This window comes from Micropterus salmoides, unplaced genomic scaffold, assembly GCF_014851395.1.
Source record: "Micropterus salmoides isolate LMB-PRFRI ecotype aquatic unplaced genomic scaffold, ASM1485139v1 Ms_hic_scaffold_7, whole genome shotgun sequence".
Lineage (NCBI taxonomy): Eukaryota > Metazoa > Chordata > Actinopteri > Centrarchiformes > Centrarchidae > Micropterus > Micropterus salmoides.
Genome location: NW_024044459.1, coordinates 25,769,947 through 25,797,263, shown reverse-complemented (window position 1 = coordinate 25,797,263; position 27,317 = coordinate 25,769,947). Strand labels below are relative to the sequence as shown.

At 40.7% G+C, this 27,317-nt stretch overlaps 1 protein-coding gene and 1 non-coding gene across 5 annotated transcripts; both read left to right on the top strand.

The window, feature by feature from the left end:
• The first annotated feature begins 152 nt into the window (after positions 1-152).
• Positions 153-24,392, top strand: LOC119891262 (transforming acidic coiled-coil-containing protein 1-like). 4 transcript variants are annotated; one of them, XM_038702717.1, is made up of 13 exons: positions 153-443; positions 8,798-8,889; positions 12,861-13,299; positions 16,622-16,676; positions 16,784-16,862; positions 18,981-19,027; positions 20,471-20,602; positions 20,727-20,803; positions 21,106-21,149; positions 21,260-21,420; positions 21,984-22,090; positions 22,217-22,337; positions 22,487-24,392. In XM_038702717.1, exons 1-13 carry the CDS (start codon positions 379-381, stop codon positions 22,553-22,555), a joined length of 1,488 nt encoding a protein of 495 aa, XP_038558645.1. In that variant the 5' UTR covers positions 153-378; the 3' UTR covers positions 22,556-24,392. The 4 variants fall into 4 exon arrangements, with proteins under 4 accessions (XP_038558645.1, XP_038558644.1, XP_038558643.1 ...); XM_038702716.1 differs by having other exon boundaries at positions 154-443; positions 20,468-20,602; XM_038702715.1 differs by lacking the exon at positions 153-443 and adding an exon at positions 6,706-7,267.
• On the top strand, positions 9,932-10,004 carry trnam-cau. The gene has a single exon. It is a non-coding gene; the product is annotated as a tRNA-Met (tRNA).
• Positions 24,393-27,317: the final 2,925 nt, after the last annotated feature.

Genomic DNA, 27,317 nt, shown 5'->3' with positions numbered 1-27,317 from the left:
TCCTTTCTCCTATCCACTGCCTGACAAGTGAGTGTAATCTGCTTCTGGTGTGTGTGTGAGGGAGAGAGAGAGAGATTTGGGGGGTTAAGGAGAAGTGGAGCGAGGAGGCGGGACTGTCAGCAGAGCTATTCATGTGTGATCAGTAGTAGGCTACTCCTGAGCATTTAGACTGTACAGCATCAGCAGAGACCGCGAAAGAGAAAAAGACAAGGATCGGTTGGTTAAATAATAACAAGTCGGTGATGATATGCAGTGTAGTGTGGGGCTCTGCCGTTGAGCCAAGCTGTCTGGAGGAGAGGCAGAGGTGAACCTTGGGAGGTGAAGAGGACATACGCAGCATCTGGGATAAACCTGAGAAAAAGGGACTCGGCCGTTGCCATGGGGGGCTCCCTCAGCCAGCACAGGAAGGGCTCCGTCAGCTCTCCGCGGAAGAAGAGCAGCATGTAAGACAAGATGCTTCATTGTTTGTATGTTTTTGTCTGCAAAGGTCTTGATGACAAAGGGAAACCTAAACAGTCAGAGACGTTCCAAAAAAGCTGAGTGAATTGATCATGGACAGCAGATCGATTTCGCCCTTTGATACTTGAGTTTTTGTTGTCTTGTTTGTATGAACTCAGTGCTTCTGTATTGGGGAGGGGAAGAGGAGTGGGAGATAAAGGGTTGAAGGGCAGTGCTGAGACCTTGATGCTTCCTTCCATCTGGCTGCACGTTACACAGCCTCTCCTGTTGTACAGTTTTGAATACTATTTAGATATTCAAATCTGAGGGAAGAGACAGAGTGGGAAAGCTGATGACATTAGCAGAGAGGCTAACGTAATGAGCATGAGCTGATCAGGTCACATGCCTAAAATGAAGGCAGTGTACAAGCCTTCTTTTCGTTGGTTTTGACATTTTAGCAGCAGCTTTTGTAGTAACAACAGCAGAAGAGATAATTCCTGCTATTAATTATGTAGCTGTGACCCTGATTTTAAAGTGGTATTTTAATCATACAAGCTGTACAGTTTCTTTCTGTTTGAGCGGGTACCACTGCTTCCTGCCGTGTTCATGCAGTGTGTTTGACATCCATAAAGTACTGTGTGATGTATGAACTGCAGCTGTCTGAAGCCTGAAGATGTTGTAACTGAGGCATTCGTCAGAGCTTAAAAGCACTTAACCGCCACGCTCCCTCTTCTTTTTTTCTCTAATCCTTTGTAGCAGAAAGTGAGCCCTTTCACTATGTCCTCCCAGCTGATCCCAGTGATGCTTTATATCTCCATTTTTAAAAGCCTGCATTCATCTGTGTTTGTGTTAAGGCAGATGGGGGTTGGGGTCCTCCCCGTGGGAAAAAAACTGGGAAGCCAACCAGTGCCGTGGGATCGTTTTCAGCTTCTGGTCTAATTTTAGTTGGCTTAATCATCTGTTTTATGTCTTAACTAGAACATCTTTGATGTGCAGTGAACTTCCTGTTCTCCAAAACCCCTGAACATCCAGAAAGTCCCTCATTTGGGAAGAGACTGACCTGCATTTGGAGCTCAATTCTTGCTGTAGTGGTACGAATTTAGGCCAGTGTGGGCTGAAAAACTTGTCTCATCTTTAGAGACACACATTATGAATACATGAAGACAGGCACAAAATCTGAAGATGTACATTTTAATTATGCATAAGCCTACAATGACTAGACTTGCCAGTATGAAAGTGAAGCTCACTGCTGAATAATGCTGAAGTTAATGACTGAAAATCCTCACTTAATTTTATCGATGATGTTATTATCTATGTGTTTGAATTGCACCGCTATGAAAGCTTTTGGACTTTTAAATGGAAGTTAAATCTAGTAGAATTGGATTTAAAAGGCAAAGAAAATGAATGGAAACATCATAAAGTAGAACAGTGGTGGAGGGGAGGGCGTGATGTCTCACTGCTCTGTGCGTGCATGTGTGCAATGTACATGCACTATTGTCTGGGAATTGTGTGCTCTTGTGTCCCTTGTGTAGCCATGAACAATATAGCTCAGTTGATGTCTGTACATGATTCCTCTCGGGTGAACCCCTCCTCTCTTCCTTTCTTGTTCACTCATTCTTTCTCTTTTTGTTTTATCAAGCCACTGTCAGTTAAGTTATTCTAGTAAACTGTAGCATGGTGAGTGCTTCGGCTCAGTTCACTCCCTGTTAGTCTTCTGCTCTGATTGCAGCTAATGGGGCGTTCTGTATTTAAGATGCAGTGATAACAGGGATGTATACACAGCTGTGCCTCCCAAAAGCACATCTATTCAGTTTTATCTCTGTGAGCCTGCTGTGTCCTTGATAATGCTGAATAGAATAAAAATAAACAAAAGATGATAAATATCATCAGCAGCACTACGTTCATTACCCCTACCTGTTGTGTGTGGGAGTGTGTGTGGTGTCTATATGCATGCTTTCATAGTGCAATACACTGGTGACATATGGTTGATACACTTGTGACATATGGTTGCCATGGTGAAACCTGATCATGTCAACTTTATTTAAGGTCCCAAAGGTGACATCAAACCTGTTATGTATCTCCCTCGTGTTCTCTTTCACATCTATTCTTCCCTCAGCTTGTTTTGTCTTCTTTGCTTGTTCATCCTGGCATTGTATCACTAACAGGGTGGCTGAATCTGATGTTGCTCGTCTTTTTTAATGTTATTTTGTTTTATTTATGTGAGGAATCTGGGTGAGAGTCCAATAATGACCACTAGATGGAGCCATATCATAGAACAAGCTGGCAGCTATGACCTAGCAATATTTTTCTGTTCAGATTAGATGCTTTGAGACAGATGATATGTAGTGTTTGTTTCTCATCTTGTGACCAGATCCCACAAACAATAAAACTATTTTGTTGTTGGACTCCCTTATGCACTGAATGTATTGCCACATTAAGACACTAATCTTGCAGGTTGTCTCTTGATAAAGTTATTGTATGGCAACATGGATGCTTTACCTTTAAAAGTAATGACATACAGGATTTTATTTTAAAGGTCTAATGCATCATATGTTTTTCAACAACGCCTGAAGAATTTCAGTCAGAGAGGTCAAGGGTCTGATTTTTGACAAATCTATAACAAACTGTATAACTGGGATAGTTAATACTGATTTTACAGCCATTTGAGTGTAGACACATGAGCATGAGCACTTATATTTTCAATACTAACATGTTGCAAGTTGCCTTTATAAATGATTGAAGTAGAAACATTAAAAAAAAAAAAAAAACTTTTTTCTTTGAAAGTGACTTATAATTGAAACAGGGTTAGTTCCCAAGTCTAAAATTAAAAGAATGAAAGCTGCAATTACACACCGCAATATGAAAACATGGACAGACAACATACTGATGACTGTGTTATTCTAAGCAGTTCTACTTGGTATAACCATTTTAAATTTGTCTTCATGGAGCAGGAGAGGATGAATGTAAGGACATTAAAAATCAAAATGGCTTATTCTCCTGGGGGCTTGAGTGTACTCAGTAAATGTCAGGGCAGTCTGCCCATTAGGTTACTAAATACTTCATATAGAAAGTTGACATTTTGGCAAATGAGGAGGAAAACATCTAGTATCCAAAAGATACTCATCACTTTCCATGAAAATCCAACCATTAGGTCAAGAGTTTTATTGTATTCAAGTTGTCCTGATGGTGGTGCTGGAGGATGATTCAATGTCTGTGAACAAACAAAACTAAAATAGTCAGACAGCCATGCTAGTCGCTCTGTGAGTCTATACTTAGGCACAGTGCGCTTTGAGCTTAATGCTAACATCAACATGCCTTTTCAGCAGATGACAGTAATGCAACATTTATGGATGCCAACTGCTGTTAAGCTAAACAGAAGAAGAAGAAGAACACCAAAACAAGTGCTTACACTAGTTGCCTGTCTGCAAAGGGCAGCAGCCACATGGCTAGCTAACTCGCGGCTGCCACAGTCCTAACAACTGTGTACCTTCTATCTCTATTCTATCTATTGTTATAAATAACAATGTTTTTTCTTTAGTGATGCCTTTTATTTGTCCCCACTTTTCTACCACACAACTGTTATGTTTGTCTTGATAATGTATATGTATTCACATCTTCAGTGCCTTTTTAGCTGCCATATCAGCTTTCTGTTCAGTTTAACCAGAGACCGTTCACAGTGGTTGGCATCCATAAATGTTGAATTACTGCCATCTACTGGAAAGGCTTGGTCTTCTCTGCACTTTCGGTTTTAGTGCAACACAAACAGTGCTAAAGAACAGTCTCAGAAGAATCCACACGAATAGGTGGAGATTCACCAATATATTTCCGTTTTTTCCATTACTTTTTTTGTCCGTTCAAAAAGTTGACATAACAATGATTATATACAAGTTGTAAATTAGAGGAACAGATCCAGATTTACAGATACAAATCACTCCGCATTTATTTGTGAGCTGTGTTTTGTGAGTTACGTATCTTGACATTTGTTTGTAAATACTCAATGAGACTGTTCTAATCCCATCAAATGTTGACCTTATGGTGGTGCTATACAAAATGTCTGATTCATAACCTTCTGTCATCATGCAGGGATTGAGAGCAGAGATAAACAGCTTGTGATAGTTGAGAAGCTTCTCTAATTCCCTTTCAGTGTGCACACACACATAGTTATCTCATCCAATATCAAACCACCTCTCTTGTAGCTCACAGACATTTTTATCATTGCTGATTTATTCTTAGCCCATAACCACACATGCTGCTATCAGTCAAAATGTAAGTGATGATTAAGCACGTGGATTCTTGCTGGATTACAGCAAAGATACACAATAGCCGGTGTTCAGTGTGTGTGGTGTCCATGCCTGAACCTTACAAGTCTCTGTGTGCTAAGATGGCAGCTCTAAATCACATATGGGTGGACTGTATGTGTGGGTTTGCCACTGTTTCACTGTGTGCTCTTTGTGGTTTCCGTGTATTACATAAGAGATGCTTATTTTGCCTCTTTCTGTTTTTCTCTTTCTTCTCTGTCTATGGTTCATGTCTCTGACAGTGAAAGGGTCAGGCATATCCCCACTCTGTCCACTGTCGCATGTTGTCTGTCTGTCTGTATAAAAACGTGACTTTTCTGTGTGTTATTGTATGTCCAGAGATGAGTTTACTACTTCACGGTGTAGCAGCGTAAACAGTTTGTGCAACACAGGACGTCCATTACATCTGTGTGCTTCTCAATGGGGTTTGTTTGCTTTGGGCAGCTCATGTCCTCTACAAAACAGACATGTTTGTCCTCTCAGATGTACTGATAAGTAAACAAAGGAGGTAAAGGAGACAATGTCAGGAATGTTTTAGAAAAGCAACAGAGTTTTTCAGATTCCTGCCCCAAATTTCTTTACCTTCCTACTCAGTTTTCAAAACATCCTTGTTATCTCTCTGCGTCTCACTCCCCATTTTTAATTAATGCTGTTTTCCATCTGCTCCATTTTTCAGTCCAGCCATCACAGATTGAACAGAGTCTCTTTCTCTGTGTTCACCAGTGTGTGACATTATTTTTGAGTGTGTTCGTGCATGTGTTCATCTTTCTGCCTGCCTGTCTCTGTGGTAGAGCTTCTGCCTTTCTTTCCCTGTTTGTCACATGTGAGCAGTAAACAGCAGGAAAGGAACTTCAAAGTGCAAATGACGAGAAAAGCATCTCTGCTACTTCCTTTTTATCTTTCCCTGTTGACCCTTTTTTTTACACTGGTTGAACCATCCTCCCCTTATTAGATTAGTCATGGTCCATGTTTTATTCAAAGAACACGTCTCATGTGCGTGTGTGTGAGAGGGAGATGTATAAATGTGAAAGCCGGGAGTTACATAAGCCATCCATGAGCAGCCTCAGAGGTACATGTGTGAAAGTGTGTGTGAGCAGCGATGAGAGCTTTTATCCAAATTACTTTTCTGTTCACTGTAGAATCTAGGTTTGCAGTATTGATTTGTTTGCTGCCTGGCCTGGATATTTTGAGCGAACAATAGATCCTGTGTAGGTTCCGTCACACACCATTAACAGCTACATTTTGGGTTCAGATGTTATCTGTCTGGGTGGATTTATAGTACATACTGTATACATGGTACATTGTTAGTCCTCCCAACTTTCAGCTCTTCTCTCCTATTATTCACCATGGGACAATGTGTCACAATCACAGTTATCCACTGCCTCTGGTGGGAGCTGCCAAGTAAACAAACCATTAACAACTCAAATTGCCTTTCAGACTCATTGTGGGCTGCCCAACCATGTCGGCAAGTCGCATGTCAGTCAGATAAATTACATGACAGATGTAAGGCAAGACATAATAGCTGTTTCAAAGCAACATTAATCCTAAAGGATGTAGCATTCCTGGAAAGCTGTTGAAAAGAGTTAAGGCTTTACTGCATTTTACTTTATAGTTTTAGGGACATTGCAATGATATGAGTTACAGGATACACTGAGTTGTATCTCCAATCCAAACTCATCTTACATCTTTTAAATTTTACTTTTGGCTTCATCGTTTCCTGCCTTTCTTCCCCTGTTCTCTTTTCATCTCCTCTTTCTTGAAGACACAAACGTCTGGTCGTCTGTCTTTCTCAGAAAACCAGATGCTTCTTTGCCTCTTAAAACAGGAAGCATTGCCTCTCCCCTGCCCCCTCTCTTCCCCCACAATCGACAAACACTGAAAGAATCGGGGAGGGGAGAGGCAAACTCCTGAGTGGGAGTGAGCAAATTAGCAAACATGCAGGAGCAGAGCGAGCCGATGTCTGTTAACCAGCTGATCGTCCACCCAGACGGAGAGGGAGAGGGGAGGGGAACAGAGAGAGAGAGAGAGGAGTGACTACTGATGCTACAGTAATCTGGGCTGTGTGAGTCAGTGCTGTGGAGAGCAAAGCAGCAACAGAAAGACAGAGACACGTTTCCCTCTCACGAGCGTCAACAATGCAGAAGAGCAGGATGGGAAAACTGAGCGGCTAAGCAAGAGGAGGAAGTGAGCAAGCCATATAGAAAGCAAGAGGGGGCAGACACCGACATTAGGAGGGAGAGAGGCAAGAAGACAGATCGACAGCTTCTTTTGGAGAGTCACCTTTTTGCTGTTGCAAAGAGGACTGTGGAACATTGCTGAACCGGACTGACAGCAGTGACAATCTAAGCTAATCCAGAGGAAGAGGAAGTTAACTAGTTAGATTTTGGAGGTGGCAGCAGGTTTAAGACTCGACGAGGTGCAGGGATGTCCTGGTTGTCTCCGGTCCAGTGGGCCAAATGGACATGGTCAGCAGTGACTGGGGTCGCCGGGGACGAGGGGCAGCCTAGATCCAAGGATGGCCGAGAGGACAAGTAAGAAGGCTAGGCCACAATGTTTGTGTGTGTGTGTGTGAGAGAGAGACAGAGAGAGAGACAGTTGGTTTACAGGTGGAACTGTATAACAAATTAAAAGAAAGACTATCTGGAAAAGAAATTGTGATTTTCTTTGCTTCCATTTAAACAGCACATGATTGATTGTGTGCATGTGTGGGTGTTTGTGTGATTACTGCAGATTCCCCTGAGTCATACGGACAGGTGGTGGATACATACACACACACATAGAATAGATTCTCTCAGATTCTTTTCTATGCTTTGGATCCCAGTGGCCGGGCCATGCTGTTACTGATGCAGAAGAGATTCTTAGCCAAAATACAGACACTCTAGCTACTGTTTTGTGAGGCCCTGCTTTGTGTGCACCATCCTGTTTCTTTATGAGACACCAAATGCCGACGGTCTGACTGTCTACTCCTGTTTTTATGTGTGTTGTTGAGTGTGTCTGAAGGCTGTTTGGCAGTTGGGGCAACAGTTGCTGAAAGTCGGGGGAAGTGGGGGAGGAAACCACAGTTTCCAAAGCTCTTGATTCTTTTTCTGTACATTTCTAGTTTCCAAGTAACAATCCAAGATCGCAGGCGTTGGGGCCATCAGTGTGATGTGATCCAGTGTGTGTGTGTGTGTGTGAGTGTGCAGGGTGGGGGGTGGGTTATGTATATTAGCTCTGGGTGGTGAATAGAGCTCCAGAGTGTGTCAATGGATGTGTGTGAACTGGTATCAGAGATAGAGTGTGGTTGGGTATTGGCACTGAGAGCTTTGTTCACTCATGTGCTGTTTTTCATTAGAGAGCGGACGTTTTGATGTGTGTACAAGTGGCTGGGAATGGGTACACACAACCACATACGCTCTCACTCTCCCTGTCTCTCCCTTCCATTTTGTCTCTCCACAGTTTGGAAATAAATTTGGGCTGGTGTCTAGGCAGCTGACACAGCAGACCAAAAGACTCTGTGTGTGTACACAAGTGTGTGTGTCTGTGTGTCTGAATAAGTCTTGTGGGACACAGTGTGTCCTTATTGAGGTGCATAGGATGCAGGTGCGCTTGTGGGACTTCCTCTCCTCTCCCATCCTCTGACTTCCTATCAAATAAAGCTTGTTTATTCTGAGCTTCTTTGATCTCTGGGATCTGTTGTTTAAATGTCACTTTAAGAATATTGGAAAGCCAACACAGGGCCTTCATTGTTATATGTAGATCATTCGGTAGCTGTTTGTAGCAGTTATATGTAGTTATTTAGACTGATCAGCATTTTCAATGCCTCTCTGTTCTCAAAGACAGTAGGTTGCTGTTTGTGAAGCATTTTTATAGCTTTAAACCAGCAAATGTGATTTGTTTTGTCACATGCTCCAAATCACTTAATAAGTAATTTTTTTTGGATCGTGCTTGTCAGTTTCGCATTTTCAATTCAAACTGGAGATTTCATCTTTAGTTCCAGATAACTTGCCACACAGTCAAGCTCTGACCTCTCTCTTGCCTTCTCTCTGTATGTTTGTCTCTCTCTCTCTTTTTCTCCACAGTTCAGACTCAGAGGGGTCCTTTGAGACTCCAGAAGCGGAGTCTCCAGGTGTTGTGAAGCTACTGAGCCAACTGGACAACTCCAAGTACACAGGTGAGATGGCTCAGCTTGAGTAGCTTGCCCCAATACTGATCTGGCACCGACTGTGTCTGCAGCACAGACCGAAAGCAGACAGAGTTTTTCTTCAGTTTGATAATCTTGTTTACTTTCTTTAATTCTCTGATCACATAAATCTTATAGACCAAAGCAGCATCACTAGGGGGGCGTTGTTGGGTTTGGTCAACAATGGGCTTTGTTGCCCCTGTAATCAAACCCAACAGTGATGTCACAATGTCCTGGAGTATCCCTATACATCACATCACCACACTAAGGAAGGTTTCGGAATTTTTTTTTGTGAGAATTTGTGATGGACCAATTAATCGGGCCGATGTCTAGCATTTTGAGTTAATCTGCATTGGCCAATACTTGCCCTGACAAGGCCAATATATCATCTTAAATGACAGCAGATCAAATCTAAAATCATTACTGGCTAGCGTTAAATAGATATTGTTACACTGAATAATGTAGTTGGTTGATTCTGACTTTTGACAAACCGAACCCCACTCTCCCCTAAACACCAGTCACATTCTGTAATCTACAACATAAATCAATGTATTTTTCTACTTCATTAATTAATAAAAAACACATTACTGGCTAAGATAACCATATATTAGATTGTACTCTGCATGGAATAATGGAATTATACATGACTTTTCTTTGTTTTGATATCGGTATTATAGATCGGCTCTCTAAATACTGGCATTGGCATTGACTATTGAAAAACCAGGTTGACCACTATTTCTTTGTTGTATTAATAATCTTAGTCTTGTATTTCCTTTGACCTGTGAGATCCCTCTTTTGTCATGTCATGAGACAAAGCATCTAAGGATGATTATAGCCTTTGTGTGAGCATTTTGTTGTGCAGATACACAGTCTATTGACCGTGACAAATTGTTGTTTCCGATGTCAAGTTACAGAAGTTACAGAAGAGCTACAGAACACCTCGTTGGCACAGTAGGCAGACATTTCAAAAATCAAGTTGCTCTACAGTTGCAACTGTGACAATTCATCTGAATCACAATGGATGTGTTTTCAGGCCTCGTTGGCGCAGTAGGCAGCGCGTCAGTCTCATAATCTGAAGGTCGTGAGTTCGAGCCTCACACGGGGCAGATGTTTTAAAGTCAGATGACAACATAACAGGCTCGACACTGCTTGTACATACACCCAAAAGCATAGTGCCAGTAGATCTGCATAAAGATGAAACATACAGCTCACAAAGAAAAAAGGTCCAGGATCACTCCTGCTTATCTGTTTCACTCTATCCAGTGTAAGTCTCATTCACACATTCATTACTGACTAAAATTATAACCACATGAACATCTGACACTTATCCATGCACATACATTCAACACTGATTACTATTTGCACTTTATTAAAATTTCATTGTAGTGACCGACCTGTCAGCCGATTAATCGGGCCAATATCTGGCATTTTGAGATAACTGGTATCTGCCAATACCTGCACTCACGAGGCCGATTTATCATCCTAAATGACAGCAAATCTAATCTAAAACCATTACTGGCTAGCGTTAAACTTACATTGTTAAAATGTACAGAATAATGCAGTTGAATTGTGCATTAAATTAATAAAAAATGTAAATGAACTGTCTCCCGTTAGGCACAGACTTGTAAAATTGGCTGATAGATGTGGCCTGTTTGAAGCTGCCCAAGAGGCCCACTGTTGTCCAATCAATAGCCCCCTCGTCACACCTCCCCTCCCTTCTGCCCTGATTTCACCCACACAGGCAGGGGTTCCACGCGTTACCATGGTAGTAGATAATCTGGGGAGCATCTTCTGTGCTGAAACAAATGATGTTATTGTATTGTTTGTGTTTGCAAACTCTGCTTCTCCATCAGCTTTCATTAAAGTAACTGATTTGAAACATGACTTGAACATGTATTAGCATGAAATTGGCCTGTGTGTTTTGGATGACTCGGCTAGCTGAAATTAGACATGTTTTAATCATAGCATTTGGAATGCTGTGCCAGATAATAACAGAGACATGAATGTGTTTATTATTTAGTCTAGTTTGCAGACAATAACAGTCTCCTTTTCATGCTAAACCAGTCACATGCACTGTAAAAAATCTGAGTTAGTCTCATAAATAAAAGATCAACTGTGTGGAGAAACTGATATTCTTGTTCACTATAATTAGACTCTTAACAGTTCAGCGGGGAATCGCTGTTCTCTTCATGAGTACAACCACAGGCCACAATCTAACTGTATGTACTGTAGAATCAGGACATAGCTGAAACCTTAGACAGCTTTTTGTCCAACTGCATATAATGCGTTTGTCTCTCACTTCCCTCTCTGCCTCCTTTTCCTCTTTTTCATCGAGTTGTGAAAGTGTAATAAAGCCTGATGTTGTTTTTGTTGCTAGGCCACGTGGTGGTGTGTACTCTACATGACTGGGTGTGGTTCCTCTACATCTGTTCCCTGTCTCTGAAGGGTGTGTGTGTGTGTGTGTGTGTGTGTGTGTTTGAAAGTACCCAGATTTTGAGCAGAAGCTTACATAAACTTATTAAGGCATTCATTGGATGAACGCATGATGTAATAAGTCACACACTGATAGGCTGTCAGTCATGACAAACGATGTGAGGAGCTGTTACACACCCAAGGTGAAACCACAATGACTTCATTCATTGAGACGAAATACCAGAGAATACAGGAGTTTCAGTTTTATTATTCTGTGTAGTTGTGTGAGTTTTACAGTTTGTGTGGGTGTATTTTTCAGTAACAGGGAGTCCTGTGTTTCAGCAACAGTTTGACTCAACGTGGATCTTCGTGCTGCTGTGGTCATTAGCTAGCTGTTAACGGGATGTACGAGGACACAGGATGTGAAGTGCTTTGAGAGGAAGCCAGCAGCCATTTTAAGTGTTTTATCAGGAGAAGGAGAGGCCATCCCTTTAAGTTTAAATCCCTGAATGACAGATAAAGTCATTAAGTAGCCACAGGATGGGGATGTTAGGTTTTACTCTTTTAGGATATAGATGTTGAAGTAAGGATTAAGATCTGCTTTTCCTTCTACCTTTCTGATAAGAGTTTTTCAGTTGGTGTGGTAACTCTGTGTCCTCATCTGAAATTCTGTTTTGTGGTGTGCCCTGAGGTTCTGTCCTGGTATATCCTTCCCTTTGGGAAGATAATAAGTGATTTTAAAGTTATCTTCTATCACTGCTATGCAGATGATATTCAATTATGAATCTTGTTTAACCCTCCTGTCCCATTAAAGCTATAATCTAAAGCTATAATCTATATTTTTATATTAGGCTAACAAATGGCAATGTGAAAACAATGTTTCAATGTGAAAGGTGTCGCTCGCAGTGATGAACCTACAGAAAAACCTAGTGTACACTACCTGCTCAGCACCAAATAGCAGACAGACACACACGTAACTGCTCGATGTGTAAATAAGCTAACTATTTGTTAACACATTTATCATATGAAATTTAAAGGTGATGACATGTCACTGTTTGTTCACAACTTGTCTCTGCTGCCCCCAAGTGCACAACAAACTGTTGTTTCAGGTTTAAGGTAAAAAAAAAATTAACAGCAGAGAAAAACACCTAAATAACTTTTAGTCATCAAATTCTTGTTTCGGCATCAGCCAACCTTGTCAAGGTCTCGCTTTTCTTTCCTATTAAATTTTCTATCTGAAAGGTGTCACAGACTCTGAAACATGGTGAAACTCAGGCCTGTTGTGTCTAAAGTTGAGATTATATTTATTCTTCCTGTCTCAACTGTTGCAACTCTGTCTTCACCTGCCTTAGAAAACCCCCCCCGCATTGTTTACAAGTGGTCCAAAATTCTCTTGTTAAACTGTTGACCAGATCCTCTAAAAGGTCTTATGTGACACTGATGCTGATTTTATTTATGCTCAATTTCAAAATTCAATTCAGGATTCTTGTGATCCCTTTTATAGCTCTTCAAGGTCAAGCACCTTACTTGGTTTTCTTCCCTTTTCACAGGTCTTCCTGATGTTACAAACCAATTTCTGGACAGGAACTCCAACCAGAATGTAGGCCCAGTTTCACCCCAAGAGGTTAACTCACAGAACAACCTCACTGGCTCCTCACCTAACGACAGCAGTTTTGGTTTGGATCAGAACCTCAACCTGACCTTCAGCAGCAGACCCAGTCCTGGACAGGGCCTCTCCCCATCCAACACCCTCCCCCAGCCTCAAGCACTCCGACCCCCCTCCCTGTCTGTCCTCTCCCCACTAAACAGACCCGATCCTTCTGAGGTGGACGACGAGGCTCCGGCGACGTCTGATTCCAGCCCAGACTCAAATTTGATCCGCTGTCATGACATCTGTGTGGACCCTGACTTGCTTAATGGCAACATGAACTCTGACACTGTGCCGTCGAACACAAAACTGACCTGTGAGACCAGCAACACAATTATAACGTGAGTAAAACTTTGAAGACAAACATAAACAAAGGCCAGTCCTCTTTAGTCAGTCATTTGCTGAAACTGAACTAATATTACTCACAGATTTTCAAGCTGGACACAGCTCTCTCTTTTATGGCCTCAGGAAACATTAGTGAATACTTTCTTATGGTTCACAATGAACCTGAAGTGATCAAAGTGTTTAATCAACTATGTTGGCCTGTTCTGTGTCTTCAGTTCTATCAGCTGTTGTTTCTCTCATGCACATCCGTTTATTCCACGCCATCATTGTTAAAGTTTTTAATGTTTTGAATTGCATTTTATCATTTTGTTTTAGAATTTCAGTTTAATTTTTATTTATGTTTTCAGGATCATTTGTTTTTAATATGCTTGCATTATTCCACAGGTGATAATTTAGGGCAGTTTTTCTGTGTTTATAGCTTCATGGCATAATTTTTACCAACTATGTTATGTTTGCTGACAGAAAATGTTCTTTGAATGGTGTCAAACAATGCCGTCTTGTGGTGTTTTTCAGTCAGGTTCCTGCTAAAGAAGAATTATGATTCATATCTTTATTTTCTCCAAGTTAAAAAAACCATCAGAATAATTAGAATCTTTGGCTTTTTCTGATATATACAGCCAAAGAAATACTTACAGTAACTCGTGATGTTAGAACAATCATCACGGGTTGGCAAGTTCAGTTACGTGCACAAAGGTGATCAGATTTGATGAAGTGACATCACTGTCCTTGTATTACAATGTGCACTGAGATTAGTTTATTTTTATTTATATTTGTCAGCTAAATGAGTAGTTTTATACATACATTTTATACAATACTTACAATACAATATACAACATCTTATAGGCCAATATAAATGGTGTATATAGTAAATGTTTTTAAATTAGTGTACCCTATCACAGTCTTAAGATACAGTTCAATTTCTCTATACAGTTTATTTTACATATATACATTTTACTATACATTTTATTGGAAGTTGCAGGTAGTGTTAGACCAGTATCTGTTATTTTGAGATAATCTTCATTGGCCAATATCAACTGCCTCGTTGGCACAGTAGGCAGATGTTTAAAAAAATCAAGTTACGCCACAGTTAAGACTGTGACAAAATTTATCCACATCACATTATACAGGTTTTCAGGCCTCGTTGGCACAGTAGGCAGCGTGACAGTCTCGTAATCTGAAGGTTGTGAGTTTGTGCCTCCCACGGGGCAGGTGTTTTAAAGTTAGACAACAGACTGCTTGTACATGCAGCAAAAAGCCCAGTGGATTAGCATAAATATCCAAGTAATTCTATCCACAACGTGTAGCTTATATTGAAATAAGTTCAGCATCACTCCTGCTCGTTTGTCTCGTGTTTCATCAAGCCTAACTATCTGATGACATACCGCACACACATTCAACAGTGATTATCTTTGCAATATGTAGTGATTATGGTTATTGCTCACCTTTGATGTGTGAGAAGAGCTCCTACTACCTCGTTGGCACAGTAGGTATAAGTTTCAAAAATCAAGTTGCGCCACAGTTGCAACTGTGACAATTCATCTGAATCACAATGTGTGTTCGTCCAGGCCTCGTTGGCGCAGTAGGCAGTGCGTCAGTCTCATAATCTGAAGGTCGTGAGTTCGAGCCTCACACGGGGCAGCTGTTTTAAAGTCAGATGACAACATAACAGGCTCGACATTGCTTGTACATACACCCAAAAGCATAGTGCCAGTAGATCTGCATAAAGATGAAACATACAGCTCACAAAGAAAAAAGGTCCAGGATCACTCCTGCTTATCTGTTTCACTCTATCCAGTGTAAATCTCATTCACACATTTATTACTGACTAAAATTATAACCACATGAACATCTGACACTTATCCATGCACATACATTCAACACTGATTACTATTTGCACTTTATTAATATTTCATTGTAGTGACCGACCTGTCAGCCGATTAATCGGGCCAATATCTGGCATTTTGAGATAAATTTACATTGTTAAAATGTACAGAATAATGCAGTTGAATAATTTCACTTCTGACAAATTGTAACCCACTCTCTCTTAAACACCAGTCTTGATCTGACATCTACAGCATAACCCTATGTATTTTTCTATTTTGTTAATACAAATTCCATCTTATACATGTTACTAACTAAGATAGCCATGTATATTAAATTATACTCTGCATGGAATGATGGAATTATACAAGACTTTCTTTTGTCTGATATCGGCATTGTATATGGGCTCTCTAAATATTGATGCTGGTATTGGCATCTGAATCACAATCCACACCCTTTTGTGCCTCATTGGCGCAGTAGGCAGCATGTCAGTTGCACAATCTGAAGGTCGTGAGTTTGTGCCTCACACGGGGCACATGTTTTTAAAGTCAGATGTCAACACAGCAGGATAGAAAATGCTTGTACCACCAAAAGCAGAAAACCTGCTGTCTAAATATCGGCATCGGCTTTCTTTCTTAGCACCCAAAGCATTTTAGATATTGATCCTGAGGCATGAATGTGTCCAGGATTATGCCCAGATAATAATGTATAAAAAGAGCAATCAACCTTTATTCCACATATTTTCTTTATTTCTTTATGAATACCTTTCCAATAGGAAAATTTTGGTTTAGAAGTTTAGAGATCTTAATTTCACTGTACTTTCAATATTTTGTTTTTAGCAAGGTTTAAAGTTTAACCGAAAACTTAGTATTGTTGTTTACTATAATAACCCTCAACTTGTGTTTTACCTAACCCCTATCCCATCCTCTCCTATGTCTTTCCTTCCTTTTCCTTCCAAACCTGTCATTCTGTTTCCCTCTTTGTGTGGCATCAGGACTGCTGAGCAAGTCCATTTCCTCTGTGTTTTGTTGTAAGTACTGTATAACTGTGTGTGCAGACGTGTGTGTCTTTGTAACCTCAGTCGTTGCTGTTCTTAAATCCAAGTCCAGGCTCACTCCACAGCCTGCTATGTCATCCACCTGACCTAAATTTTCCAAGTGAAGGTGGTAAAAAAAATGTACGGATTAGATTAACAAAGTAAAAAAAGTGGAAACCCTTTAATTCCCTCTAATGCTTCTGCAACTGTTGTTGCTCTTATTTCAATTTGGCAACAATCTCTTCCATTAATCTGCTTTTTCTTCTGCGTAATTCAGCACTTTTAGCAGAGCATGCAAACTCAGCACACACACAGAGCACAGCAATGAGGTCTGGCTTTGTAAGGCTTTCTGTCTCTCCTGCTTTCTCTTCTCATCATTACTCCTTCCCACATGTACACACATACAGAGATATGATCTGGCTAGTGTTGATGTTGATGTTGTTATTGACCTTCATACTCAGGAACTCCTGTAAATTGAAGCAGAACCAGCCAATTCAAAAGGACTTCAGCACACAGGTAAGAGTTGATAATGTGTCCACTGTTCAGGTTTTTAAAAACATCGGACTTGTGGTAGTATTAGGTCTTGAAAAGTGTCAGTGGAGTTGATTGTGCTTGTGTTAAAGGACGACCATCATGGAGACCACGCCACAGATGAGGAGAAGTTGGCGAGCAGTGGTGTCAAACCAGACAAGGACGAAAGCGGTGAGTAAAAGGACCAGTAAAGATTTATTTTAATGTTTTGCTCATGCTTACATGTCTGAGAACATGTCTTAGAGCCACCCAGTTATAGTACACACTGACACTGTAGTGAATAGTTCAGGTTTTCTTTTATTCTTAACCACAGGCGGTCAACAACCAAAGCACAAAAACAAATAAAAGGTGTTGAACAAGTATATTCTGTTTTTTTGTTATTTGGAGCTTTTTTTTGGTCATATTCTGGATGTAAATATTTGAGTGAGTGAGGTGGTGCAGAGAAGAATCAGCTCTGGATGAACTGCAAGAAAGGAGATGTTGTGTAATGGGATCAGATTGTCCTATAGGGATGATGTGAGTTTCTAGGTTTTCGTGGTCCATTAAAAGATTGAACCAATGATTTTGTTCTGTTTTTCCAGTTGAGTAATATGATTTTCCCGGCCACAGTTAAAGGTTCAGTGCGTAATATTTAGGAGGATCTATTGACAGCAGTGCAATACAATATACATAACTATGCTTTTTAGTGTTGTTTAAAGACCTTACATAATGAACCGTTATGTTTTTAATACCTTAGAATGAGCCATTTCCGTCTACATACACAACGGGTCTCCTTATATTGAAGTTGCCATGTTGAGCCACCATATTTCTGTAGCTCAAACAGACAAACTGCTCTACAGAGCGGGTTTTGTCACTACGTTGAATACGTATTAATAAAAAGAAGGGAGAAGTAGTTGTTGTAGTAGTAGTAGTAGTACTATTAGTCGTCATCTGGTTTATTATTATAAGTAAGAAGAGAGGTGACATTTGGACAAATGGAGGACTGCACATATTATTTTGCACAAGAGCCGACAAAGCTTGTCTGCCACCATAGCTTCTCCTACGCGCTTGGAAAGTGAGGGATGAGCGGTGACCATGCCATTGGTTGCAATTCGCAACCCTCACCACTAGATGCCACTTCAATTCACACACTGAACCTTTAATCCATTAATATGAAAGTTTGGGATTGTAAGTGAAGAGAGATCACCCTCAATGGAGCGGGGGATAGGGGGATGCTGAGGTTGAGGATCTTGGACAGCTTTCCCATGACCTTTGACCAAAACTGCCCAACTGGTGTGCATTGCCTGAATGCATGGAAGTGGTTGTCTATTGTGGGAAAGTGTGTGCAGGTGTTGCTGTCTGTGAAGCCCATATGGTACATTTTGTGAGTGTGTACTCTGTGTAGGACATTGTATTAAATTGTATGACATGGAGAATGTATTGTTGCATAAAGTTTGCCAGTTGACGTCTGATTGGGGTATGTTCAAGTCAGTTTTCTTTAATGTGGCTCATTTATTAACAAGCTCAGTGAGGGACTCTACTGTACAGAGATCAGATAACTTGATGCTAAAGTTTAGACAGCATGCTTCAGCTTCCCTCAATCAATACTGGACAGTGATAAGGTTATCTTTGCCTTACTGTTACAGACACACACAATATTAATCATTGACTTTAAACATCATTTTGCACTGCATTGAAACATGTGACTGTGTGGGTCATGAGCACCATCACAGTACTGTATGTTTGTGCCTGTTTGAGGAGAACTGTTTTGGTGTGATTGAAACATATCCAGATTGTATGGTCACACAGGTGCCTTCAGGCTGCATGGGACACAGCTTCAGGTACTGGCTGTTACAGATCATCAAGTGCAGTGGTTTATTTTTAAAGGCACGATGGGTTTTTTATTGTTTTTTATTTATTAAAGGCAATTCTCCAAGATGTACTGAGCTGACATTTGTATAAGTTTGAGATATGAAAATAACACTACCATAGTCTGTATTTAAAAATGACATTACACACACGGAAACCTGATTCTGCAACAAATGTCTTAACCAGTCATTAGGATTGTTGTGGCTAATAACTATAGTGAAAAACAAACTGCCAGTAGAGTTTATTAGTGATCATAAGTGATCCTGTTTTTTCCTGTGGGCTGAGAAAATGGATTTTCACATTTTAATACTTGATTTTTTTGCAGTGACCATGAGCACATAGTAGTGATATATTTCTCATGAGAAATACTTTAGGAAAAATATTGTAATACTTTTAATTGTACTGCCCAAACTCTTTTTAACTCATGTCGCTTTCTTCCAGTTCAAGACTGCCGTGTGACATCAACACCCGATGACTGCTGCTCCGTGGTAAGTAAATTCACAATGAATCATTCATGTCCATTTCCCTACATGTGCTGTGCCAGGCTCATACACAGTCAATTTATTTATCGTCATTGTGGTACGCTCTCATGCACGTACTCTCTAACATTTTTCATCGAATCAATAAAAGCAACATGATGCCACCAGTGACCACAAGGTGGCGGTGAAGCATTCTTTTGTTAGTTAAACTAAATTGTAACAGATTGTCACTGTAATGGTAATATTGGCACATTAAGTTCAGCTTTTTGTACTTTTTCATCATCATCATCATCATATAATATTTGAATTTCCAGATTTCCACAGTAAATGAACAATTGTGCTGATAAAGTGCGCTGTGATTTGATGATGTGATACACTCTCCAGTTTTGTTTTTAAAGTCATAAGCATTTTATCTTGAGCTCCAGTATGAGCGCCTGTCAGATATGTTGACTCCATTGTGCCGTAGGACAGCAGGAGGTCCTTAATATCTGCCACCATGTTCATGGACTCAGGTGACAGATGGATTTAGATTATCATTCAGGAGATTAGAAAATGACTGTCGTAATCCAGGGAAGGGCAAAATGAGAGAGGAGAGAGAGGCAGAGGAGAAGAAGAAGGATTGAGATGTGTAAGAACGCCGATTGAAAGGCAAGAGGGGTATGTGGTTAGAAAATGAGAATGAGAGAAGTTTGAGAGAGTGAAGAAAAATTATAAGAGAGGAGGACAGAGCAGGCCTACAGAGACAGAGAGAGAAATATAATATGTTCAGTATAACATAACATGTCAGAGAGCTTTCAAGTGTGGAAAATACTCTTAGATCATCAGTGTGGTCTCAGTATTGTTTTATTTTGTTGTATTAAGACAAAACTGATCAATAAGTCTTGAAGTAGAATTGGCAGCTATGAATCTGTGTTAAATTATTAAGTCATAATTTGCAGTTTATTGTAGAACTATATGTTCCATTTTGTTTCTTTCTTCCACTAATCTGTATTCTATAACTAATTGGTGATACAACATATAGCTAGTTACATGAAAGGTTTTGCTTTGGCTTTTTCTGAGCACCTGGAGTATATTGGCGTTCCCGTTTCCCAGAAGAAATTATTTGCTGCGCAGAAAAATAAGCATTTTGTACTTATGAAAGAAACGGTAGTATATTTTGCAATATAAGAATGCCAAACAAATATCAAAAGATGCAATATTAAACAACAACCCAACGAAGAGATGAAAAATATTCGATTTCTTTTCTTCGAAAAATATAAAATGTAAAGTTTTGTGTAAAAGATATAGTTTAATCAAAGTATTAGTGAATTATACTTGCCAAAATTGATGTGTTTTTGTCATAAATACCTTTTAAATTCTTGCAAAGTTTAGTTGGGCTTCCCCTCATTATACTACTGGATGTACAATAAAAGACAGTGGTTGACATAACTGATTTCCTTCTACCCCTAGCAGTGTGAGAACTCATGCAAGCTGAAGAACAAGTCAGAGGGAAGTGAAATGGAGAAAACAGGAAGTCAGGTCCTGGATTCCATCTGCATCAGTGAGGCAGAAAAACAGGCCGTTCTCGCCCTCATTAGAGAGGAGGTACACACATTTAGCACACTCATCCAACATGAAATATGTCATCAGGGTGTTTGTTTTCGCCTAAGTGGATCATTTTAAGTGTTAAGCAAGGATTTCTGCTCACAGTAAACGATGCTCTTTTTAGATCATCACTAAAGAGGTGGAAGCCAACGAGTGGAAGAAAAAGTACGAGGGCAGCAAACAAGAAGTCACAGAGATGAGGTTAGAAAACATGTTTCTGCATGCCTTTTACATGCTAACATGGAGACCATCGTTGATTGACTTTGAGGGTGGTCATGTGAGGTTTTGGTGGACTGAAATCGTAACACAATGAAGTGGTACAGAGGGGATTTTTATTCTTTGCAAGATGTTACTCGCATCCCTTTTTTGTATCTCAAAAAAAGTCAAATAATGAAGGCTTTGGGTGTTTTAAACTGTATTGAAAGTATTAGTGCATGCCATGGGTGTAAGACCCACGTGTCTGTCATGAGTTAAGACTCATCATGCATTTTGTGTTATTACAGGAAGATTGTTGCAGAATATGAGAAGACAATCGCTCAGATGATCGGTGAGTAGTGTTCATGTGTTTAATCCAATGTGTCATGCAATCATGGTGACCAGACTGAATACAAGAAATAAGTTATTTTGCACCCCATTTTTCTTCTTCAATACTCTCAGAGGACGAGCAGCGCAACAACCAGAGTTCCCAGAAGGCTTTGCGCATTGTGACGACGGAGAAGGAAGCCGCTCTAGCAGACCTGAACTCCGTTGAGCGCTCTCTCTCTGATCTGTTTCGGCGTTATGAAAATATGAAGAGCACCCTGGAGGGCTTTAAGAAAGTAAGGGGTCATAGGACAAGTTCACACTAGAATATTATCGAGGAAAGTGTCTGTTTCTGGTGCTGAGGTGATGAGCTGACAGTAGCACAAAGTGGAGGGCTATAAGAGGATTAAGGTCAAAATGATGATTAGGGGCAGTGGTCGCCTAGAGGGGAGAGCAGCAGGGATTTACATTGAAGGTCACTAGATACATCTGGCCCTCAGTGAATAACACACAGTTCTCTTACGCAACAACTGTTGCAGTAAAAAAAACCTCCATTAAAGAAGTTTACCCCTAAATCCTGGCTTCCAGTTAACCCACAGCTGGTTTAGAGCAGCTGCACGTGGGCAAACAGAAAGCTGTGGTGGATATATTGGGCAGCTTCCAAGAGTAAATGTGTTCAAGTTCAGGAATTCTGAAAGATTAGAGGGAGAAGATCCTACAATGTTTAAGACACTCATTATTTTACTTGACAAGACAAATATAAGGATAATGCAATGATAGACAGTGTTGTATCCGCTTTCTCTCTGTGTAAGGGTGATAGACGAATAACACTGTGGTTGTTCTCTGTTTCCTCGTACAGAACGAAGAAGTGCTGAAGAAGTGTGCTCAGGAGTATCTGGCCAGAGTCAAGCAGGAGGAGCAGAGATACCAGACACTTAAACTCCATGCTGAGGAGAAACTAGACAAGTATGTAGAGACTGAAAGGAAATTCAATTTTCCTGTCAAGTCAGTTGTTTCAAATGAAATACTTTTAAGGGTTTGGGTGCTGTTACATAAAATGTATGTTAATTCCCCTCATTCCACATATCTCAGGGCCAATGAGGAGATCGCTCAAGTGCGTACAAAAGCGAGTTCAGAGAACATGGCGCTGACCGCCAGTCTGCGGAAGGAGCAGATGAAGAATGAGTCTCTGGAACAAGCTCTGCAGCAGAAGGTAACAGGCATCCTCCTCCACCTTGCATGAAACCTTTAGCTCACAATAATACACGATACGGCATATGTTTATACATATTAGGCCTTGTAATTTCGTATATAGAGATGTATTAAATGTAATTATTCAACCTTTGGTTATTGGTTTCACAGAACCAAGAGATTGAGGAACTCACCAAGATCTGTGATGAGCTGATTGCCAAAATGGGAAGAATAGACTGAGAGACACACCTGTGAATCGGCCACTACCGTCCCTCCGGTCCTGCCTAACAGTGACACCCTGTGCATGCCCCCCAGCCAAGAAGCAGTTCTCATACCCTCTGCCAGCCCTGCATCACAGAGACTGCTTATGTACAGATGTCTAAAGTAACGTCCTGTATACTACAATTGCACTACTTGTGACCAGAATCAAGACAGTTCTGTACATGTACATGTATGTGGTCACGTTGTTTTGTATGCATTTTCGCCCATTATGAGGCCACCTGGACCTCTCGTGCTTTTGTCCATCATGCCTGTGAGCAACAGCCTGCTCGTGACTCACTTAAATTCCCAGCAGCTTAACAGCTAAATTCCCAGCAGCTCCTCCAACTAGATGACATCATGCTGCCGGGGGTTGTTTTAGAGTTGCATTTAGGCATACAGTATATTTCAATGTGCTTTGACAAGGATTGTTTTATATTAAACCAACAATCCAAAAAAATTATTTTTCTATTACATAGACAAGGATTTTACTCTGAAAGAGCAAAGCTCAAGGGTGTTGTGTGGGGCAGAATGAGGTCAGGGTAAAAGTCCCTCTGCAAAAGAGCTGGAGAAAAGGATTTGGGATTGTTTGAGGAAGAACAGTAGTCCTCGGTGGCCTTGGTTTGTTCAGGAGGGACTCTGAAACCAGAATGAGTCTAGACCACATGACAGTGAAACTAAAGCTACAAATAATTCACAGCATTTGGGACACGTGGGATTCTGGACAATTCAAGTAGCTGAAGAATATTTATCAGTCATAGAGAAGTATAATAATCTGACAATCATAGACTTTCCTGTGATTGTATAAACTTTGTGGCAGTATCTTGTCCAATCCACAAAGTCACAAGACAACTTTATCCTGAAGTGTAAAGAGTGAGCAAAATAAACCACCACTTTACATTAACCATCCTGTGTTATGGAAAAACATAGTGACTAAAGATTCCGGATGAATATATTTTAAACTGTTCTAAGATGTGCTGCAAAATGTTAAAAACCATCACTGTGTCACAGACTGAGTTTCAACTAATCACATTTACCATGAAGGAAACTACTTACCATGAAAGAGTTTGACAGCTTTATGAGAGGTTTTGCCTGTTGCTTATGTGCAGTGAAGATGTGAGTATTTGCAGCAGTGTAGTAGTTATTCTACAGATAAATCTTTTTCTTTGCTTGTTTATTTTGATAAATAAAATAATAACAATAAAACTAGTTGTGTCCAGCACAGCTCTTTAGTAATGACTTAGGAGGCTGTGACTTAGTAACTGGGTATCAGTGAGGATACTTCAGGAATGGTGCCGGTATTGCTTCTGAAAAAAAAACAAAAAAAAACAGTACTTTCCTTTTCCTACAGAAGAAATTTTGAAAATGGAAAAAAAAATTCCATTTAACAAAATAAGCCAAACGTCATTGTTTATTGAATGCTTAACGCAAACTACTCTTTGCCTCAATACAACACAGAATAAAATGTACAAATCTACTGAATCAGGCAATATTTGGTCAAAGAAAGTGAAACACGAAAATCTGACAAAGCATTTAGTTCTAATTTTTGGTCAGTCACTATTGGAAAAAGTGTAAAAGTCTGAAACCATGTAAATCCACTTCTGACACAAACCCACTCGTGTGCCACAGTTTATATTTGTGCCATTCTAATGTCATGTTACCTCTTGTTACTCAGCTGGTTTTTCTTTATTTTTAGAAAATATTGTTTAGCCACTTTAGAAATGCCAATCTCACACTTGTGTTGACACATTGAGGACTAACAGAGTGGGTTTCTGTACATCTGCCTGAATAAACATAAATATAATTTCTTCTACAGTAAGTTTTTCTTGTTTGTTTTGTTTACTGTGTGTATGTGTCATGGACTCAGCTTTAGCCTCGGTACTGATGCACACAAACCAACACACTCACACTTCCCGGCTGAGGCGGGGCTGTGAGTGAAAAATTTCCTTTTTTGGCAGCTTCAGCTTCATTCTGCATCCACATAATGTAAACGGTCTGCAGTTACTAAAACTGTGTTGTAGAATCAATACTATAATAAGCTGTGCTTGTGTGTGTACTCACAAGACTGATAGCTTAATGACACTGTACTGTTTCTGTGTCTCCCTGTTAAAGCTCGCTTGGTTAAGTCCATTACCACAGGGTGCTGGCTGTGCAGCATAGATGTAGATTACGATAAGACCTTAATACTCTGAGACACCTTCCCCTGTCTAAACCCCCTGCTCCTCCACCTCAACCCATGGTGTCCCCTCCATCGAAGCCTCCTCTCACCTCATCCACTCTTCCTCTGGACTCTTGAAGACACAGTGACCCATCAAGCAGCTGCCATGAAAACTGCTCTCGCCCTGCTGCTGCTCATCTCTCTGGCCTGCCACAGTAAGTTTCTATAACACTGATACCAACACTGGATTTTGGGTTTTCAGCCATGGGGAAGGATTTAGTTGATAAGTAGCTGGAAGATTCATTGCTGAGAGGTTACAGAAGCACTGTGATACAGAGGACCCAGGATTTCTCTGCTCTAAAAGCAGACATGGGCAAGCACAATGTGGGACATTTTCTATAAAAATACGTCATGATTTAAACCTGCAATGTTCGTATGATGCACATGTCTACTTAGTTTACAATAAATGTATCCTGCATAGTAGACAAATGTATACAATAGAGCAATTGAACAGTCTGTTGAGACATGTAGCAGCTTTGTTTGTGTACAAATGAGTCATAAAGTCTATTCAATGTAAGCAAGCTAGTTTGTGTGTGTGTGTGTGTGTGTGTGTGTGTGTGTGTGTGTGTGTATGCATAGGGATCTGAAAGACCTAATGAGAACATAATGGTTGTGTGTCTGCATGCTTACACCTACCTGTGAACATACAAGCTTAGTCTCAAGTCAGGTGCTCTCTCCTGTTCTGTCTGTAAAGGCCACGCCCTCAAATGTCACACGTGCGTGGCGTCCAATGAGGACGATTGCAACCGCCAGGGCTCCACCACTTGCCCTCAGTACGCTGACGCCTGCTCCACCATCACAGGAAGCAGTGAGTAAATACACACCAAGGAAAGCATGCAACACAAGTGTGATTTGGTTGAATTGTAAAAACTTCGCTAGAGGTCAGCATAACTCTAACATCCCACTGCGTGTGAGGTAGCAGTTAAAACAGTGCTCTTGCTGTTTCTATTGACAAAGAAGAAGTCAGTATAAAAACCCACAATGCAAAACCTTTGTTTTTTTAAAGGTAGCCAGTCCTGTTGCTAGATTTCATCAATGACAGTTTTTCATAACCACAGAACTCTGTATGCCCATATGCGTGTGTGTGTGTGTGTGTGTGTGTATGTGTCTGTGGTAAGTAAAAGCGAGAGTTCACTGGGTTCAGCCTCACACCAAGTTTAAACAAGTGGTCAGTCTTCAGTCACTTCAAAACAAATCTGTGAACGTCTGCTAGCCTCACCCGCCCTCTCTTTCCAGACACTGTGATGAAGTCGTGCTCGTACAAGGCTTTCTGCGACAAAGCTCACGGCAGCAGCTCTGGGGCCAAGATGGAATGCTGCTTCGGTGACGACTGTAACGGGCCCCACAGGAGCCACAGCTACGGGAATCACCGCCTCAACGGAGCAGGGGCTCTGGCCTCCAGCCCTATCCTGCTGATTACGGCCCTGCTGCTGCGTATAGCCTTCAGTCAGTGATTCATCATCTCCTCCTTATCTGTTTCTTCCAGTCGTGTGCAATGTTGTCCATCCATCCACCCTCTCCTCTCTGTCACTGGGCCTCTCAGAGATTTTTAATCCAAGTTTAGAGAAAGGATTTCAGAGGAGTGGCAAAGATTTTTAAGTGGTTAAAGACCAAAAGGTGTGTTTCTGACGACTGTGTTGGTGCAGTGAGGGAGTGTCCCACAAACACAAGCTTTTTATTCAGCGCCTTTGGTTGTGTAATTTTTTTTTTTATCATCATCAAAAACTTGAATAGTAACCTCCTTTTCTATAGTGGTATGCTCACTTTCAGGTGATATAAAGCTATAAAGAAACCTGTGAACCAGAAAGTCTGGGGAATAAATGCGTACAAAGTGAAGTGCACCTACCACTGGTTTTGGTACAGCCGGTGGGACTCAGGTGTGGTTTTGGTAGGTGCTGGGGTGTCTCAGTGGGTAGCTAGTGCACAGCTCGCTTGACACCATAGAACCACATTATTCAGCTGTGTCGTTTCCATGGCAACCAGAAAGGAAGCCAAGTATTTCAACGCCACAATCTTAGGAAAATGTTTTGTACACTTTTGTAATTAGCGCTTGAATTGTTCTTTTTTTTGTGCATGCAAGCTTGTCTGAATAAAGATAAAAATCACACCTTTACTTTTGTGTGTGTGCAGTGTGTGTGCAGCGTGTGTGCAGCGTGTGTGCGCAGCGTGTGGGTAAGATCACCTTGCTGTGACATTTAACACCCCACACCTGACCTTCAAAAGCCAGAGAAAAGATATTTGTGTTTATGTTAATGTCCCTGATTGTAAAGGAACACATACAGTAGAGAGAAAATGGTGTGACAGTCTATGATTTTCAGCAGAAACAGAGGGGTCTGTGGAAACTTCAGGACTTCCTTCTGCAACTGTGTAACTTGAATCCTGTGCAGTCGCCACAGGATATGAAATCAGCGAGGTAGGTCTCCATCCTCAGGCAGGTCATATGACATGCAACCACTTCCTCTTAACAGGAGGCCGCAAATTTAACCAAAAGGATTTAGAATCAAATGCAGTCTGCTGTAAATGCAG

Excerpts from the sequence above, each read along its gene's own strand:
- LOC119891262 (XM_038702714.1), top strand. The coding sequence starts at position 7,161 with ATGTCCTGGTTGTCTCCGGTCCAGTGGGCCAAATGGACATGGTCAGCA. Across the intron at positions 8,890-12,860 it reads GGACAACTCCAAGTACACAG|GTCTTCCTGATGTTACAAAC; the intron begins GTGAGATGGCTC and ends CCCTTTTCACAG. Across the intron at positions 19,028-20,467 it reads CCGATGACTGCTGCTCCGTG|CAGTGTGAGAACTCATGCAA; the intron begins GTAAGTAAATTC and ends TTCTACCCCTAG.